The 18,305-nt window shown below is 39.5% G+C and overlaps 4 protein-coding genes across 17 annotated transcripts; 1 reads left to right on the top strand and 3 right to left on the bottom strand.

Annotated features, from left to right (window-relative positions):
• Positions 1-582: 582 nt before the first annotated feature.
• LOC135592658 (cytochrome b-c1 complex subunit 7-2, mitochondrial-like) lies at positions 583-4,236 on the bottom strand. The gene is made up of 4 exons (XM_065082258.1): positions 4,072-4,236; positions 3,808-3,965; positions 1,720-1,767; positions 583-891 (listed from the first exon to the last, which is right to left on the bottom strand). Exons 1-4 carry the CDS (start codon positions 4,166-4,168, stop codon positions 823-825), a joined length of 372 nt encoding a protein of 123 aa, XP_064938330.1. The 5' UTR covers positions 4,169-4,236; the 3' UTR covers positions 583-822.
• Positions 4,237-6,032: 1,796 nt separating this feature from the next.
• Positions 6,033-9,426, bottom strand: LOC103997196 (uncharacterized). The gene is made up of 4 exons (XM_009418365.3): positions 9,086-9,426; positions 7,700-8,981; positions 6,653-6,734; positions 6,033-6,395 (listed from the first exon to the last, which is right to left on the bottom strand). Exons 2-4 carry the CDS (start codon positions 8,455-8,457, stop codon positions 6,183-6,185), a joined length of 1,053 nt encoding a protein of 350 aa, XP_009416640.2. The 5' UTR covers positions 8,458-8,981; positions 9,086-9,426; the 3' UTR covers positions 6,033-6,182.
• A 663-nt stretch (positions 9,427-10,089) lies between these two features.
• On the top strand, positions 10,090-11,244 carry LOC103997305 (uncharacterized). Its single transcript, XM_009418471.3, has one exon. The coding sequence runs from the start codon at positions 10,257-10,259 to the stop codon at positions 11,103-11,105; it is 849 nt and encodes a 282-aa protein (XP_009416746.2). The 5' UTR covers positions 10,090-10,256; the 3' UTR covers positions 11,106-11,244.
• Positions 11,245-11,830: 586 nt separating this feature from the next.
• LOC135582355 (thymidylate kinase-like) lies at positions 11,831-18,297 on the bottom strand. Of its 14 annotated transcripts, none has more exons than XM_065082245.1 (11): positions 18,170-18,264; positions 17,869-17,937; positions 16,605-16,890; positions 16,291-16,507; positions 14,958-15,293; positions 14,162-14,273; positions 14,021-14,080; positions 13,091-13,195; positions 12,311-12,482; positions 12,084-12,186; positions 11,831-12,009 (listed from the first exon to the last, which is right to left on the bottom strand). In XM_065082245.1, exons 4-9 carry the CDS (start codon positions 16,350-16,352, stop codon positions 12,357-12,359), a joined length of 801 nt encoding a protein of 266 aa, XP_064938317.1. In that variant the 5' UTR covers positions 16,353-16,507; positions 16,605-16,890; positions 17,869-17,937; positions 18,170-18,264; the 3' UTR covers positions 11,831-12,009; positions 12,084-12,186; positions 12,311-12,356. The 14 variants fall into 14 exon arrangements, with proteins under 14 accessions (XP_064938317.1, XP_064938316.1, XP_064938327.1 ...); XM_065082244.1 differs by having other exon boundaries at positions 16,605-16,871; XM_065082255.1 differs by having other exon boundaries at positions 16,341-16,507; positions 16,605-16,871; positions 18,170-18,263.
• Between the last annotated feature and the right edge of the window lie 8 nt (positions 18,298-18,305).

The following is an 18,305-nucleotide window of genomic DNA, read 5'->3' as shown; positions in this document are numbered from 1 at the left end:
TTGTTGACATGCTATTTGAGTTTAAACAAACTAATGATTAGAAATGATTAAACTAAAATTAACTATAGTGGCAGGCATACCTAAAGGATGTTAATATTTGAAGGAATGCATGTACTATGATTTATATAATAAATATATTTAGTTATGACCGAGTCGTGTTCCTGACTCGATCATATTTGTCATATCTACTAACCTCACAAGAAAGCGAAGGTGGCATGCTCCACGTTATTCCTCCATAGATGTACCTCATCCACTATCATGATCATAACGGATGTATGAAATAAGATTTCGAAATAAATCCAATTTGTATCACGTCAAATCTCTTATAAAAGACGGCTCCAATCAAACAACTATCAGTGAACTCTGAACACTGTTAATTACTTAACACTGTAAAAAAACCCAACGAAACCTCGATTTAACTAAAACTTCACGGAACACTGTAATAACTAGGACCTCAATTAATTCCCAGCGAGAACATATCGGTGAGATATGTAGCCCACAGCTCTAACACTCGGCAACACCCAGAAGATGACAGCAAACATACCATCATCTTTGTGAAAACTCTTTAAGATATCACCACCATGTCAAAACAAACTCACAACAATGTGATTAAAAACAAATTTACCACAAGGGTTTGAATTTATAAGTGCTACCATGACTATCACAGCCATAAAATGATTTAAGAATGTGAACATGGAAAGTCAACCCAACAAATTTCATGGAAAAAGGTTGCATAAACCACTAACAGCCTCCAATGTCACTTGTCAGGCTTATTTCATTATAGTTTCGTGGCCAGGGAAGGGTATAACCTTGTTGGGTATTTTATGGAAAACTGCGCTGATAGAGAGGGAGGGCACCTAATGCCTCACGCTCTGCATTCTCTTTTTTCACCTGCAAAGGAACCACAATTTCGTTTGATTTAATGCAGAACTCTGACAAGCCGAAAACTAAAATAGAACCATATAGAGGCTATTTACTTAAGAACATATATTACCAAAAATGCTAAACATATTACCAACACAAAAAAGAAAAGTTACGTATATATATTACAATTAGAAAGACATGGCTGTGGCGGATGACACAAGAGAATATATTACCTAAAAGGAATAAAAGACGTTCTTGACTATAGAAAACACAACAAGAAAACATCATGTTGGCTGTTGAGGATAACTCAAAAGAATGATTAAAGAAACACAATAAAAAGCAGAATCACAAATTCACATAAAGAAACTAAGGGGAAAAAAAGATGAAGAGAAGAATAGCCTTTAAATGCAACATGATTATGTTACCTAATTTATGACCAAGATTGGCAACAAAAACTGAGCCTAAAACTACGAATGAAGAGGTGATGGAAGGGACTCGGAGGTGGGAGAATATCTCAGGCCACTAGTCAGGTGGCAGTACAGAGGGGATAAAGGCCCTTGTTAAATGACTAGAGCAACCACTTAATATCATGTAGACCTAGAATATGGTTTAGATATCTTCCCCTTCCCTACCCAGGTAGCACTCTCAATCACAAGTAGTGTATCACGAATTATAGAAGAAAGACTTCTTTGGAACTTATGGGATAAGATAAGAAGCAAGTAATAGACAAATAAAGTGACGATGCAACATACTAGTTGAACTACACGTCAAATAAGCATCAAAGAGATAAGATTTTACATGTCTATAAAGTAAATAAAAGAGAGAGAGCAAGATTTGTTCATAAGAAATACTCACAAGAGCCAGCATATCTTTAAGATAGCTTCTAAAAGGTGTTTGCAATGCCTGTAAAGACAAAATTTTGTTACAAATGGTAATCAAGGTAAATCTCGAATAAGAAATTATGGTACATTACTAGACATGAATTACCTATGAGTCTAGACTACCTACTTAAAGGTCAAATGATCCATCCCGGATAATTAAGAATGTAACAATGATTTTTTGTATATGTACAGATGGAAATATGTAATTCGAGCTAATTTACGAGCCAGGAGAAGAGTAGCAAAAAGAATATAGAAGTTTTACATCACGAACAAAGCCAAAAGAAACTGTGAATAACAAAACAAATTTTGCAGGCCTCACCAATAAAAGAGTCATCGTTCTGCATCGCTTACAAGTGAGAGTATATATACCATGTAATTATAGGAAGAAGTTCTTACATCTAATGGTGCTAACATATCAATATCTCTAGCAAGGACTGGAAGTGTTGTACGATAAAATTAGTGCAAACGTGGAACAATTTAAGATATAGTCGATAATTATATAGTCAATCAACCATTGATGCTTACCAAGCATAAGAATTATATAGCATCCCATCCTTTTGTGTATTCATGTTCAACCAAGGAAATGGATGTAGTTCTCCAAGATATTATGAATAATCTAGTAAAACATTCTTGACAACTGCAAAAATGCTCTGTTACTAGTTAGTGAAATTTTGCACCAGGATATCTCACCAAGACATGAGAAGGCTCATGTCAAGTGCATATTATAGGCCTCAAATGTCACATTATTGTAATGATAAACAAGGATGAGACTGCTTTCCTAATATGACAACAAGCAAAAGCAAATAATTATATATGTGGAAAACAAGTTATGGATCATTTTGATTTTTAATATGATGCTGAGTTTAGTGCCTCGATAAGTTTTCTCCCTTTTGAACCAGGTGACCAATCTTCAAGTAACAAAACAAAAAGTTAGAAAGAAAAACACCCCGCTTGCAAGAGCAAGGTAATGTGACCCTCCCAGCGTTGGTAGGAGTTTCATGCACTGGCAATTCCTTTAGTAACAAGCAAAAGCAAACAGCATAAGTGTTATGCTGATGCCACAGCACAACCAATTCCAAATAATAACCAACGACATTTTCTTCCCAAAAGAACTACATCTTGTGCGAGGTAGGTCATATTTTCAAATTTGATACAAATTTAACAATTCTTGTGTCTAAAATTACCTTGCAATTAGATTATATTCTCAAATATCTAAATTTCTTATTTTAAACAATAAGCCTAAGCCTATAAAGTCATCTCCTTTCTAATAACGTGTTTGAATGTTTTATACCTCTCTTGTTGAATAAGCATGTTCTTATCAGAATCCTCAAAGTTGCATGGTTGATCATGATCCCCCTTAAAATTCAAAAAGTAATGTCCATTAAAAAAAGGCTAAGTAGGGATAACTAAAAACTGGATAGGCACCCAAATATCCCGATAAGACAACAGAAAACTTTTTGTTTGAATATAGGTGTCACCCATGTTTTGCTCATCCAAAATAAGCTTCTCAAAGTTGAAGCCTTGTCATGTGCCACAATTTACACTGTCTTCCTTAGCTAACAGCTATGTTCCCTGACACCACCAAGTATAGTCTGTTCTGGCTAGAACACAGATAATCATAAGTGAAAAAGGAAATAGGTAAAAGACTTTCATCATGCATTTCATATGTATTGCCCCAAGTCGTCAACAATAAAATGCAATGTCATCAATTAAAAGTAATTCTAAAACACTACGTTCCCAGATTCCTCCAGGTTAAAATCCAATATCACCCCGACAAACACACACCAGAAGACCATCTCTATGGTTTTCATATTATATCTAATTCCAGCGGCGTCAATAGAAAAGCAATTCAACCCTCAGCCTAACTACAAATCAACACGAGATCATTGCCCAATGTCAGACTCCAAGCAGCCTAAAGTTCCGAAACCTCATCCATTTCATGTCACCTAAAAAACAGAATTAATCTGCTCGGTCCATCACGCATTCAAATGACCACACCCTCGAAACAATCATATAGTCACCACAAATAGCTTAAAGAGATTATAATAAGATCCGGTGCCACCTGCAAGTCCTCGGGAAGGTACTCGTGCTTCGTGGAGAGATCAATGGCGCGCTTAAGACGCTGGTTCCTGGCGTCCACCACCTCGCGCGGCAGCCGCGCCAGGGCCACCTTGATGTCCAAATCGTACAACGGATCGTACAGATCTTCGTACCGCAGCCCTAGACCAGAGGGGGGAAAAGGGAAAGAACAAGATCAATCGGAGCAGATCCAAAAATCCAAGACAGAAACCCTAACCAAGAAGGGGCCAAGGGATGGTGGGATCACCGTATTTCTTGAGGCGATTGCAGAGGGCCTTGTAGTGCTGGGCGGCGAACCAGTTGCGGCGGGGATTGATCAGCCACTGCATCCACGACGACGCCATCGATCACCGAGACCTTCGCTTTCACCGCTCGAGTTCTCGATCCCTCCGCGTCTACAGCGAGAAGAGGAGCAGTCACTTGGGTTTTATATTTATAGTAACGATCATTTACGGGTTCAATAAGGATCGGGTATAACCCGAATCCATATGACCCGACCCGAAGTTAAGTAATAGTTAGGAAGATAGTGATTTCGATTTACGAGTAATATATGTTTGTGCTTTTTCATATGTCCTGTGATCTTAAAAAAAATCCTCGTATTAGAATTTTCAGGAAAATGTTAGATTCATAAAATAAATAGTGAAGGGTAAAAGACTTCAATTTGTGGATATATATATATATATATATATATATATATATATATATATATATATATATATATATATATATATATATGTGTGTGTGTGTGGATAGTTGTCATGTTGTATTTTAAATATTAGTTTAAAGGAATATTCCCTATGCATTATGCATCAGATTTAGAGGAATATTTATCTAGAGAAGAGTAAATTGTACTGTTAATAGTTATATATCTTCAAAAAATTTGTGCCATTGCATTGCATGATAGAATTTGCGTATTAGTTGTAATTCAATGTAAATGAGAAAATTTATCATTTGAATCAAATATAACTCAGAAAAAAAAAAAACATTTGGGGCATGTTGAGCAATTCGGTGTTTTGATCTGCCAAGTAATATTATTCATTGATAATTATGCTGGAATAATTTGTCGAAGTTTATTTATAGAAGTTATGAGCAAGTCTTAATCAAAACATTAACAAAGATGAAGGAAGTTAAGTTTGGAAATCAAATTAAAAATTTTCCCAAAAATTCAAAGAATAGTAGCATGATTTATTTACCAAAATAGATCCAAAGTTTTCCTTAAAAAAAAAATAACATTTCTCAACCCTATTTTTCTTGGATAATTGAAAGATTCATCATTGTGTTCTTTCAGATAAAATAGATATCATCACAATGCTATTGTGGCATGACACTCATAATATTTTCCACCTCAAATCTTAATCAGATTGTAGTTTATATTTGTATCAATGAATCTACCAAGTATTCTAGGTATCAAAGTTGAACTAGTAGTTTGTATTCGTGTTAGATGAATCTGCAAAGCATTTTTGGGTATTGGAGTCGAACTAGTATTGGCATAGTAAGGAGTTAAAGTTAGAAAGGATCATCAATAACCATGTATAGGGTTGAAGCGCACATGAAATGCCACCAACTTGAAGATGATATTTGCTGCAATTTGTGTCTTTGGTAAGAGTACAAATAATTTATATGGATACAGCACCTATAAGATGGCAGTGATACTAGTAAGATGTATCAATTTCAAGCAGGCACAAAACTAGTTATTGGTTCATCAGAAGAAGAAGAAGATAGATGTGTGTCACTATCATTCTATGAAATGCTGGAGATGAGAGCAAACAGAAGATACGCTGAATGCTTTTTTTCATAAGCAAATACAAACCATGGAAGAACATCAGTTGATACAGTCAGTGCAAGAGCAGAATCAAAGCCTTAGTTCCCTCAACTACAATGGCAATGGCAACTTGAAGGAAAGAGAAGAGGATGGTAAGTGTTCCTGTCCTACTAATGTAATCTGCACTCAGGGAGTTACCTGTGGCACGCTCGGTCAGTTTGGCCTCCGATTTGGCACGCTTCTGTCCCACTCTTCGTGCCACCGCCCACTTTTATGCTAATTTTTCTTGAGCTTGCAATCTGATTCTTCTTGCCTTGACCTATGAGCAATGAAGAAGAATGACCCTTCTTTGACCTCGTATTTGTTGGTCTCGTACATTGGATTTGAATGGCATTGATACTGCCAAAATATATCAAATTCAAGAAGATTTTTTTTTTCTTATTTTTAAGGTTGAGAGCAAAAAGAAGATACATATGGAATGCATTTCTCTTAAGAAATAGAAATTATGATGAACATCAGTTGATACAGTCAGTGCAAGAGTAGAAGTAATGCAGTAACACCTAAAGCACCGGCTCCTACAATACATCCGATGGCCCTCAATTGCAAAGAGAAGGCAACTTGAAGGAGAAAATTGAGGATGGCAAGTGCCCTGTCCTCCTAATGTAATCTGCTCTTTCAGAAGTCATTGCGGCACGCTCATTCAGTTTGACCTCCGCACTGGCACGCTTCTCCTCAGCCATTCTTCGTGCTGCCGCCAACTTGTTTGCATATTTTTCTTGAGCTCGTGATTTGATTCTTTCTGCCTTAACCTACAAGCAATGAAAATTATCCAGAATTATCTCATAGGGAATAAAAGAAAATGCGCAAGTTACCGTATCGTGCCAAGCATGTGTTTTAGTTTAATTACTGTCCAAGAATTATATTTATAGAGGTATCAAGACAGATGCCTCATGTCTCCAACTCTGACAATTTGAAGTAACCTCAACTATAACCATAAGGTTTTCTAAAACAAAAACTTCCATGAGGAAAATAAAAAAGAAGGGGAGAAAATATGCTTGTTTTATACCTCCATTCTCCTCATCACCATTTCAGCTTTTCTTTTCTCATGATTTTCCCATGCTTGTATCTTCACCTCTTCACGCTTATATCTGAAGATGCATAACACAAAATCATTTCAACAAGTAGAAATAATGAGATGCTATTAGCAGATGCGTTGACGCAGACAAAGCAGCAGAATCACTATTTTTTCTAGTATAACAATGTACAATATGCATCTGAGCACTAGAAGAGAAAGGACTCTTTACATGTAGAAGAGAAATAGTTTTTCATGTTTTGCAAAAATATTAGCTTTTTACGGATCTCAATAGCGGTAAAAGATTCATGCGGCCAACCTCAAATAGTTGGACTTACTGTTTTGGGACTCTCAACATGTAGAAGAGAAATATTTGGGCATGTTCTGCAAAAGATCCATGCCATTGACCTAAAATAATTATGACTTACAACTTTATTGTGCAAAATATTTCCTAAATAACATGCAAGAAATAGTTCGCATTCATGCTTTGCGAATGTAACGCATCCACCAGCTTCATTAGAGATCACACAAAATTTGGAGGATGAGAATTGCAGTTCTTTCATCTCTTAGGTTGCAGCCAAGCATCCTAATGTTGCATTCAACATATATATGTGAATCATATAGACCAGGCAACAAAACCCAATGCCATCAAGTGTAATACAATTGCGGTTCAACATATATACGTGAATTGCAGTTCTCTGAGATCAATGTTGCATTCTAATGTTATGTTGTTCTATGCTGCGTCGCGAGCTTTAGTTTAAGCTTTTGGGTTGCGTCGATGTCCGATTGCCCTGTTTTCCTTCTTCTTCGATGCATGAATTCTCACAATATTTCTCTAAGCCTAAATCAACAACTATTTAGATTTATCCAAAGAACAATCAATTATGATTTCACAGTAGATGCTCAAATGTAGTATGCATCAAACTCCTTACAAATGCAGGACAAAGGCAGGAGAATGCTTCATGTTTCATTGCAATGCCACAGAGCAGGATCAAAGCAAACGAGGAAGAACACGAGCAGCAGCAAACCAGTCACAGTTACCTGGCCATGTACTTTGCGCGTTCTGCCTCATCCCATGCCATGGCTCGGGACTCCAGCGAGCTCGAACTCCTACCTTGCTCTGAGCCATTGATCTCAGAGAACTTGCCACCGTCGACCTCTGCTTCCCCTCCATAAGGCCAGCCAAAAGGCACCGCCTCGCTTCTCCTCTCCGCACTCCTCATCCCTGCTTGATAGCCGTCGTGCCGCCGGCATCTTTCCGGGGTGGACGACCTCGAAGAGATCGGACTCTTCGACACCGGAGTCGTCGCTCGCAGTGGCGTGCCGGTCCTCGATGGCTCTTTGCTCGCTATGGGCGTCATCTCCGTGCCTGCGTCCCTCAGACACACCGATCTGACCACCATGGACGAGTCCTCGATCGGCTTGTTCGTCCGCCAGAGCGCCTCACTGCAGTCTATCTTCTTCGTTTCCCCTTCGTCTTCCTGAGCAGTGACCGCGAGCACTATGTCGTACTCCAAGGTTCCGTCAGCGCTGCTGCAGGAGTCCCTTCCTCGCTGGGACAAGGACGAGAGCAGCCTTCTGTCGTCGGCGTTCGAGTTCCTCGGCTTGCTCACCGCATGTTTGTGATCTCCGCTGCCTGACAGCCCCACCAGCCACTTCTGGGCATCGTCCCACTTCGAAGGGGTCGGCTTGCTGCGCGACCCCAACACCTTCCGGCGGTGAAGAGCGTTGTTGGCGACGGCGCCATCGTGGAACTCAAAGCTGTATGCGTTGGCGCAGGGCTTATCCATAGGCCTCATTGTCTCAGAAACCAGTGCGATGGACGGCACATCGAACACTATCCGATCCCTTCAACCAAATCTTCACATCAAGGAACGGAAACCATGGTAGCTCAGATCCGCTCACAAGTAAGCTAAGAGAACGAGCTCATTCTACTTGTACCCGCAACTGCAGCTCAAAATCGAGTGCAGCTTAGCATACCACATCCCAAGTCACAGCCACAGAGCAAGATCTAAAGATCCGTTCGAGCCGGAGATGACAAAGGAGGCATGGGTGTGAGTTCCGGGAAACGGGCCAAGGGAATGGAAGTGAAGAGATAGATCCAGTGGAGGAGTGGAAAGAAGGAATGATACCACCTTGGAAATGGCAACCTTTCTCACAGTAGGAAAGCAGGTGACGGAGGAGGCTCTCAAGGGAGGAGGAAGAATCTCTCTGAAACCTGCTGCTGCAGCAACGTGAGACTGAGCAAAATATTATAGCAGCCAACTGTACTGTCTCCATGGCTCTTGTCCCCATTCTCCATTGGCATCCACCATGCCGAGAACTACAGCTTGGAAAACAGTGTTGTAAGCCAAGATTTCAATCAATATCATATTTTTCTTCACGATATTACGCAGATAACACCAAGTAATCATACAAAGAATATACCTATCACAGCATCAGCTTCTCATATCGTATCTCAACTAAGAACAATCATAAGCTGCAAAATCAACATTCATTCATTCATTGCCATCGAACTCCATGATCGAGGAGGACATGTTTGGTGAAACATCAGATGCTTGCATAACGTGCACACTGACTCTGCAAGCTGGCAATTCTTCTCCTCCTTCCATCCCTGTGGATAGCTTTTACTAGAACTAAGATGGAAGAAATAGGCCATCTGACAGAAAGGTCCCAAGCAGCAGTAGTGAGTGCAGTGGATCCAGTGGTTTTAGAATTGGCAGAAAATTACATGCATACCCCTCCATCATCAACATTTTGGTACTTGTATCCCTTAAATAAAAAAATTAAACTGCTTGTTGATACTTTTTAACTTATAGTAACACAACAACAACAAGCCATATAACATTACAAATATTGTCCAACTTCATAAAAAGACAATATTCTTAATTATTTTTTTATTATAGTTTCAATAATTTTTTTTAGATTTCTCCTACTATTGGTAATACCAATTATCTCACTTCTTCTAATTAAAGTTTTTAATAATATATTTTAAATTATATTACGATCAAAATTTATCGTAATATATTACGACGTATCACTCGTTACAGGAGTACATACCAATCTAATAGAAGATCGATACGAACAATACACTCCTATGTATCATGTGTCAGTATACTTAGTATAGCTCGATATACTTTAAGCTTCGTGAGCGATGCGGCAGCTGATCATTGGTCGAGATACGATAAGGCACGATTCTCAAAGGCGTCGATTGATGCGAAGCAACCCAGCCGTCTCTGTCTAACCCCCAGAAACGGCAACAATGGACGACCCGTCTCATACGTCCACGTGTCCAGTTCTTTCGTACCTACGTCTAGAGTTCCACATCCGAAGAGAAGAACTTGGCACCATCTCATTGGCGAGAACGACCCTCCTCCCACCCACGCTACGCCCACCCCGACCTTCACGCGCTCTTTGCCTCTGGACGCGCCACCTGTAGCCTGGCTCAAATGGGAGCGCGAGATGCCTCGTGGACACGTGTCGGCCGCCCTCGCGCTATTTAGTCTCCTCGTTGATCGCTACTGGAAGTAAATAAGAGGGAAATAAATAAAATAGTGGGGAGGAGTAGATCGAGAGGAGCGGCGGTTGCTGTGTTACGATGTACGGCGGAGGCGGAGACGCCGACGTCGCGCGGAAGGTGGGCCGGGCAATGATCCGCTTCCGGCCTATAGCGCCCAAACCTGCCGCCGGGTCCCCTTCGGCCGTAGCTGCCGCAGCGGAGGCGGCCGCCGCGCCCAGGAGGCCGAAACGGAAGGGATCCGCTAATCCGGCCTCCGGCGCGAGTGGGAGGAAGCCGAGGAAGGCGGAGGCGAACCCGTCGCCGTCGTCGTCGGCGATCGTGACGTTGTCGCTGATACCGGAGACGCCGGAGAGGAAAGGCGACCGGGAAGCGGCGCCGGAGCGGTCTCCTAGTTTCCCTTCTCTTCCTTCGGCCGTGGTGGTTCCGCGCATGGTGCCGCCGGTTGGGGCGATAGGGTCGTGGGTGACGGTGGAGTGCGTGACGGAGACGGACGGGTGGAGGGAGGGGGAGGTCGCTTGGAGGAGTGACGAGGCGGTGGCGGCCGCGCTGGCGGCAGACGAGTGCCCCGGGTTCGTGTCCGACGAGTGGGACCGGGTGACGTGGATCAACGAGGCGTACCGGAGGATGGTGGTGGGTACGGCTCAGCGCTGCTCCTCCTTAGAGGGAGGCGGAGCTGCGGAGAAAGAAGAGGAGGTGAGGGTGGGGCTGGTTTCGCAGGGGCTGCTGCCGGCGGCGGGGAGGTGCCGGGCGTTCACGTGCTGGGTGCGCGTGTGGTACGCGAGGCGACTGAGGAGGACGAAAGGGCCTCCATCGCCGCCTCTGCCGTCGTCGTCGTCGTCGCTGGCGGTGCCATGCGACGTGTGGAGGCTGGACGGCGGCGTTTGCGCGTGGAGGCTGGACGTGAAGGCGGCCCTAAGTCTCAGCTAGTAGCGGCAGTGGAGGAAGAGATGATACGTAAATAGCTTGGCTTTCGGGGCATGTTTTTTATTTCTGCAACAACCGCACGTCGACTTGTTCATCTTCCGCAACGTTTTCTCAAGCTTATTTAATCGCCCATTTTTTTCTACTGTGTTGATTTGTTGCATCAACGAAAACAGTCGGATAGAATCGACCCTCCGACATCGACCATATTTGATCATAGGTGTTTCAGTCCTTTTTTTTTGGAAAAGAAAAAGAATAAAATGTATTTTAAGCGAGCTGACTCCTCGCTCTAATCATCATTTCTATTATCCTATCACTTTTGTTTTTATTGTCATTGTTTTTCTTTATCACACGCACTCTTTATCTCTCTAATTATTTATTCTCTTTCATCTTTTTTAATAATTTTTTTTCTCACCATTAAAGTTTCACCACGTGTTAAATATTGCTGGCCTATTTTTCCAAATTTTATATTTTAATCATCAGGTTTCCCAAGTTCATTCTATAACAAAATAACATTTAGAAACTGCATCTTTATTATAATTTTTAAACACCTGCCCACCTACCCGACCAGTATAAAATTTGGAATGGATTCACAAAAAAAAGTAGGTGTTGTTGGTCTTTCTCCCACTAAGAACAATAGTTTCCTACTGTGCTTATGGGAAAGTTTGAACAAAAAACTATCATTTACAAATTGAATGATACTTCGAGAAGTTCTTTGAAAGAGAAAAAAAAAAGCTAACGAGGATATCAATCACAATTCAGAGGAAAAAACAGTGTATTCGGTCAATCACAACTCACCCATGCTGTATAATAACTGCTCCTACAGGTAAATAAACCATGATAGTCGAGCCCTGAACTATTTAAAGCTGTTGACTACAGGAAAATTACCAAACGTGGGTCTTCAACTCGCCTACAACAAAAGCTAAGAATCATCTACTGTCGATGTGCATGCTTTCCAACACAGATTACTTCTATAAAACGAACCTGAAAATCTTAGTTGCTGCACCAGCAAGGCCGAGAAGGACCAAGAAATCATCATCAAGAACGTAAAAATCAGCTGATGAAGCGTACATGCAGTTACAAGCCTCTGCAAGCAATCGAGATATGTCGGATGATTATGTGAGATAAAGCCATTTTGTATGGCAAGATAATCATCGCATTAATGAATAGAATATGAACAGCCAAAAAAGGGATACAATCTAAATATATACTTGCAGGATGCAGGTTGTTATGAAGGAAGACTTCCATTAAAGAGAACTATTTGGCCTGCCAGAGTTTGCTGAGTGGCTTGCCCTTTTGGCATGTCAATATACAACCCAACGCAATCTCTCTTATCTGTTCCTCCAGTGTTTCCACAGGGAGGCCACCATCAACAATCTGCAGCTTGAGCATATCAGTGCCATCAGGATATTGCAGCAAATGTAAGATACAGAATAGATGATGACAAAATTATATTGCTAGAACAGTCTGTTTAGAGAAAAAGTATAAAAAATTATTAATTGCAAGAAATGAAATTTGAAGCAGTCTGTGCATAAATATTTGCTCACTGGGACAAAGTCAACTGTCATGTTCTCTAAATCTGTTGTATTTATGCTGAACTTTTTTTCACTCAAGAAATCTATGTCAAGAATGCTCGACCCCGATGATATTGACTTGATTTTACTAGACATAGACGAGACCAAAAGAAAAAACATTCTAGAACAACTGGATTGCTGAAACTAAACAAAATTCTTATAATGGGCATGAACCTAGTCTGGGTGATAGAACAAGAAAAAGAACATATCATCTGAACAATGTGTATATTCTGAAAATGGGCAATTATGGTAGATCAACAATGGCTATAACTAAAATATCAGAAGTATTAAAGGGATATTATTAACACAACATTATGAAACAGGTAAATCTAACACCAGAACCAGTGTATTAAAAAGAATGCAACAGTAGAATCAAATAACTACATTTAGTACAGAAACTTCTGAAATGAATGCTACCTTCCAAGAAGCATCATAAAGGGTCCGATAATGCTCCGCAACTTTCTTTTGGAATTCCAGCCGCTCATACCTTTCAGTGCCATAGCCTCCTCTTTCTGCCGCTTTCTGAATAGGATTCAAATTACAGATTTCAGAATGATGAACATTAAATGCTGAGCAATAATAAAGAAGGAAAAAGCAGATGTTGTCCTCATGATCGAGCTTGATAACTGCAAGCACTTATATTTTGCCGTGTAATGCATATTTAAAACAAAAGCATAGATAAGCTAATAATTCAACCTGAATAGCATAATAGATAAGATCCTGTAGCAAGCACTATGATGACTAGTTGGCATAACAAAAGAACCACCACAATCTTGCAACACTGTCCTAGGTAATAACCCCTGATAAGCCTAAATGAGGCTCTCAGGCAAATAGGCATACACAGTGTACAAGTAAAACATATTAAATTTTCAATGAGAACAAGAAAAACACTATCTTTTGTCAAGTAGCAAAGGCTTTCAAAGTGACTTGTCTAAATTTGACTTCTCAAAAAGCAAAGGTGTTCATCTTAATTAGCTAACTCTCAACTACCTCCATTTGACTTGTTCATATATACTACACTAACTTTTAAAGGATGCAACTCGGTCTGATTGCTCATTATAATCTTCTCAGCGCTCTCATGGACCCTTCTTCAGCGTGTGTACTCTACAATGAACACGTATTCATTTGGCAAAACCTTAACGAGGATTTGAATTATTTGCATTGTTCCAATAACATGATTCAATTTAGATTGATTTCCCATTAGGTGTTCATCACAGGATTAAGCATCACAACAAGAAACTGTCCATGAAATTCTCAAAATATGGTATTTTGTAACTATGACAAATGACCATTAATACTCCTTGAATATTGTAAAAAAACATGAAATACAAAAAATATATAAGCTACCTCTGCAGATATATCAAGATATATAACCAGATCTGGAGCTATCAGTCCCACTTCTGGAGCCTACATAGATAGAATACAATATTGTAATGTAAGCTGGTTCAATGTTTGGATATCAAGATCCTTGGTTTCATGGAAACTTACCTTACACCACTCTACATCTAGCCCCTTAGCGGCAGAAAATGCTACTCCAGAATATGAATAGCGATCAATAATAAGAGAGGTTCCACTCATTACCTTGCTCTCCATTAGTGATCTGCAAATAAGGAATCAACCATATTTGCATTTAAGCATATGTATAACTGTCTTCAAGCATGAAAATTGAAAGCAGATATTAAAATGACAGAAGCAATACATTTATATTCATCATGACTATATATTCCTGAAGCATCTAAATAGCAACTATATAAACAGTTCCAGATACTACAGCTAAATGATTATATATTTGACAGAAATGGTTCACAAATTGTATCTTATGAACTTATTAACCATGCACATCAGCTTCAAAAAAAAGATACAATAGTTAGAAAACAGATTAAGAAATAGAGTAAGGTAATTATAGTTCACATCATAAATGGACCAGTATAACACAAGGCCGACTTATCTGCAGAAGATGGCATGGAATCTTGAAAATTAACAAAATTTGCTGATGGACATGTCAAGACCATGGTAAATTTTTCAGTAACAAAATTACTCCTCCCATTCAGATCCTAGGATGTATGCCATGCCAAACATATCTAATCACTGAATAGTTGCCACATCAATTTGTCAACAATGGATCACAAAAGTTATGGATAAACTGAAATTCTGCAGAAACATAGATTTGCATCAAACTAGTTCAATAAGGAACCTTCATATCTACAATAAGGGTCACAACAAAAGTGGAGGTGATACATACCATAATAAACTGTAAGTACTCGGCAAATCAGGCATATGTTACCTTTTCTCCCAGCGATTTGCACTAAAAAGCAAATGTATTGCTCTATCATCTAATTGTGATTCATTTGCAAGATATGCAGATATCATTTGGCCGGTAGAAGTGCTTCTGTCAGGGAACCGCCATAATTCAACTGATAATCCTTTTTCCTTTAAGAATGTGACCAGTCTATTAGATTGTGAAGTCTTCCCACTGCGGTCTAGTCCTTCTAGAACAATAAGGGAACCTCGTGAATTATCATTGTGGGCAGTGTTCATCTGCATTTGCCTGAATGAGCTCCTGATTTGGCTACAGGGACAAATCTTTGGATGCCTTAGAGGACCCACTCTTCCAAAGTTCCTGCAAGTCAAAACAAATTGTCAAAAATTATGGAAACTTCATGCCTTCATCAAATTCTGAGATTATTGCTCCAGATACCATGTCATGCTGGCAACACATGCTCCAAAAAACCTCTGTGCCATAAATATTTAAAAATCAGATTTGTGTGACAATCAAATAAAGATTATAACTTTTTGGATAAACATATTATTGGTCCAAAAGATTCATAAAAAAGAAAACCTATAATTATAATACCTGGTCGGGTTAACATAAACAGTTATGTATGATTTTTCTTGTGAAAGAGAACTAAAAACGTTGATAACATGACAGGCCTTCAGATCTCACTGAATCTAATGGTGTTGTAAGGAGTAAAATAAACAACAATATTGTGTATTTAACTTTCTTTGGACATGATTAAGCCTCAAATCAGTAAAACAGATTGCCATTTTAGTATCACCAAATAAGAAGTTTGTGATGCCTCATAACAATTCATACAAGCAAAGAATGAAATTAAGAAGTGTCAACAAAGTTCACAAACCTCACATAATCACAGTTCTGCATACTTTTATTTCCTATATAAGCCAAGGTTAACTAAAAGTGTTTGAAATTTAACTTCTTAGACCTCAATGCTGTTAGAATACTTATAACATAAAATGGCACAGCTGCAGGACCAACTTTGGGATTTTGAATGCCCAAAAAGAAAGGAGCATTGTGCACTTAGAACAGGGCCACTACAATCTCCCTGTTCGCCACATACGCATAAAATAAACACAGGCTCAGTTCCAAAAGAAGGTTCATACAATTCAGGTGCAACAGCAGAACTACATTCATCAGATATAAAATCATATTAATTGAAAACATACAATTTATCTTTCACTTATATATATTTTTCATGTATACTCAGGCCCAATGAATTTGGATCTGCTTTGGTGTTAAGAACAATTATTAATCCACATCTAGCAACTTCCATAATAGTTAGGAGAATCATAACTATATCTCAAGATGCACAGTGACATACATGGTGCGTGCATGCCAACAAACTTGCATGTTGCTTTCTTGAGAGCGGACCTTAAACATCATTTGCAACTGCAAAAACTAGACATGTGCATCTCTGCTCCTAGTCACAACTTTTGCAACTGGAGAAAATCTCAGCTTAATACAAGAACATCAAGCATAGAAAATAGAATGATGCAGTATGTCATCTGAAGAACAAAAGCTAGTTGACCAAGAAAAACCTGTCATCACAGAAAGAAGAGTTGCCTTTTGATGAGCATAAAAAGCCATCACCGATCTATATCATAATTTATTTTAACCAAGTTGTAGTCGACTTACGTGCTTGCAAGTGACCCTGTGACAGCACACACTTTTTCTGGTACCATATGTAAAACACTAATGTACCAATTTTCACATTACTAGTGAGCTACCAAAATTTCCAGCAAGAAACTTGTATATATTTTGAATCTAATGGCTATATCTCAAAATCAGCGAGTTCATTGCCAGGGAACATGGGCAAGCTGATAATCATCTAGCAGCGTGTATTCAAGCACCCAATTCATCATGTACCAATAATACGACATAAGTCATTGCCACTCCAGTCACCTGGATATAACATTAACAGCTATATGCGAGCATCAGTCTTGGCACATGCCTGTGCTCAGTGCTAATATGCTACCACAATATCAAGACACAACCAGAATAGTCAGTCCGCTATGACATACATAAACATGAATGCAAATAGTTATCAATATCAGGATTCAGTCAGAATGAAGTAGCATGGTTTTAGGCATAATGGAGAGCAATGAAAACAAGCTAGTTGCATGAATGCCAAGAAGCAAAAAAGAAAAAGGAAGTCATATGTAATAACTAATAACCAATTCACTAGCATGAGGTGTTGTCAAACTCAGTTTTCCTACCTAGGATTGAAAAGGGTTGCAAACTTAGATTGTAAGATGCACATAAATAAATAAATTTATATACAATTCTTTTGTTGATATTAGTAACTCCCATATATTCTTCGGTTAATAATTGCATTTTTATTAAAGTTAATGCAGAATCTCTTATTTGTAAGAATGAATACTAATTTCATTGCTTTGTGTGCTCTTCTTTCAGGTTTACACCAGTTCAATTGGTCTCTCCACTCAAGTAGCTCGATTCAGGAATGATACTCATTTAAGGCAAACAGTGGTCATTCACATCAATGATGATATTTTATTGTAATAATTAAATATATTTTAACCTCGATCAAATGCATGTTTTTTAGTTTCTGATCCATGACAGATAAAAGGCATACAATAACCCTTTTCACAATAAGAGGTGTTATAAGCTATGCACATGGATAAACCTCGGAGGCAAATATAGAACTACACATTAGAGATTATATGAAATGACTCGCCTAAACCAATTATATGCACTAGTACATGAACAAGTGTGCAAATATAATAAGAAAAAGGAACACTTAGTATGCATTTGAGTTACTTCACTTAGATAAGTCCAGCTCTTGACAGGATATTAACAGAATATTTGAAGTTGTTGAATTAAAACACAATGGAATTGAATGAACCAACTCAGACAACTGAAGGACACAGAAAGGAAGTACTTCTCTCGGTAAGTCAAAACACTAACACCATCCAAGAATCAACACGAAGGCTGAATGGTACCGCAAGATCTGAACATGTGAATGCAAACAATTGGCGATTTCATCATATATATCATCAGAGAGGAGAAGATAAGACATAACGAGAGAGGGGAGGAGACGGGACAGTGAAGGCGAAAAGCGGAGAGAAGAGAACCAGAGAGGGTAGGAGACCTTCTGATGATACAGACGTAGAAGAGACAAGAGGAAACGGAAGGAGAAGATAGGGGCGGAGAGGGGCGGAGAGGGACGGAGAGAACAGTACCAGCGAGAGGAGGCGGCTTGGCTCGGCCAGTGACGTCGTCAGTGGCAGAAGCGGAAACCCTAGGGCTCGCTCGTCGTCTGACTTCCCGCGCAGACCGCCTCGGCTTTTTTGTCGCTTTTGTCTTTTATATGAGCCC

This window comes from Musa acuminata, chromosome BXJ1-9 (genome assembly GCF_036884655.1).
Source record: "Musa acuminata AAA Group cultivar baxijiao chromosome BXJ1-9, Cavendish_Baxijiao_AAA, whole genome shotgun sequence".
Taxonomy (NCBI): domain Eukaryota; kingdom Viridiplantae; phylum Streptophyta; class Magnoliopsida; order Zingiberales; family Musaceae; genus Musa; species Musa acuminata.
The sequence above is the reverse complement of the archived record's forward strand: the minus strand, read 5'-3'. Positions and strand labels throughout refer to the sequence as shown.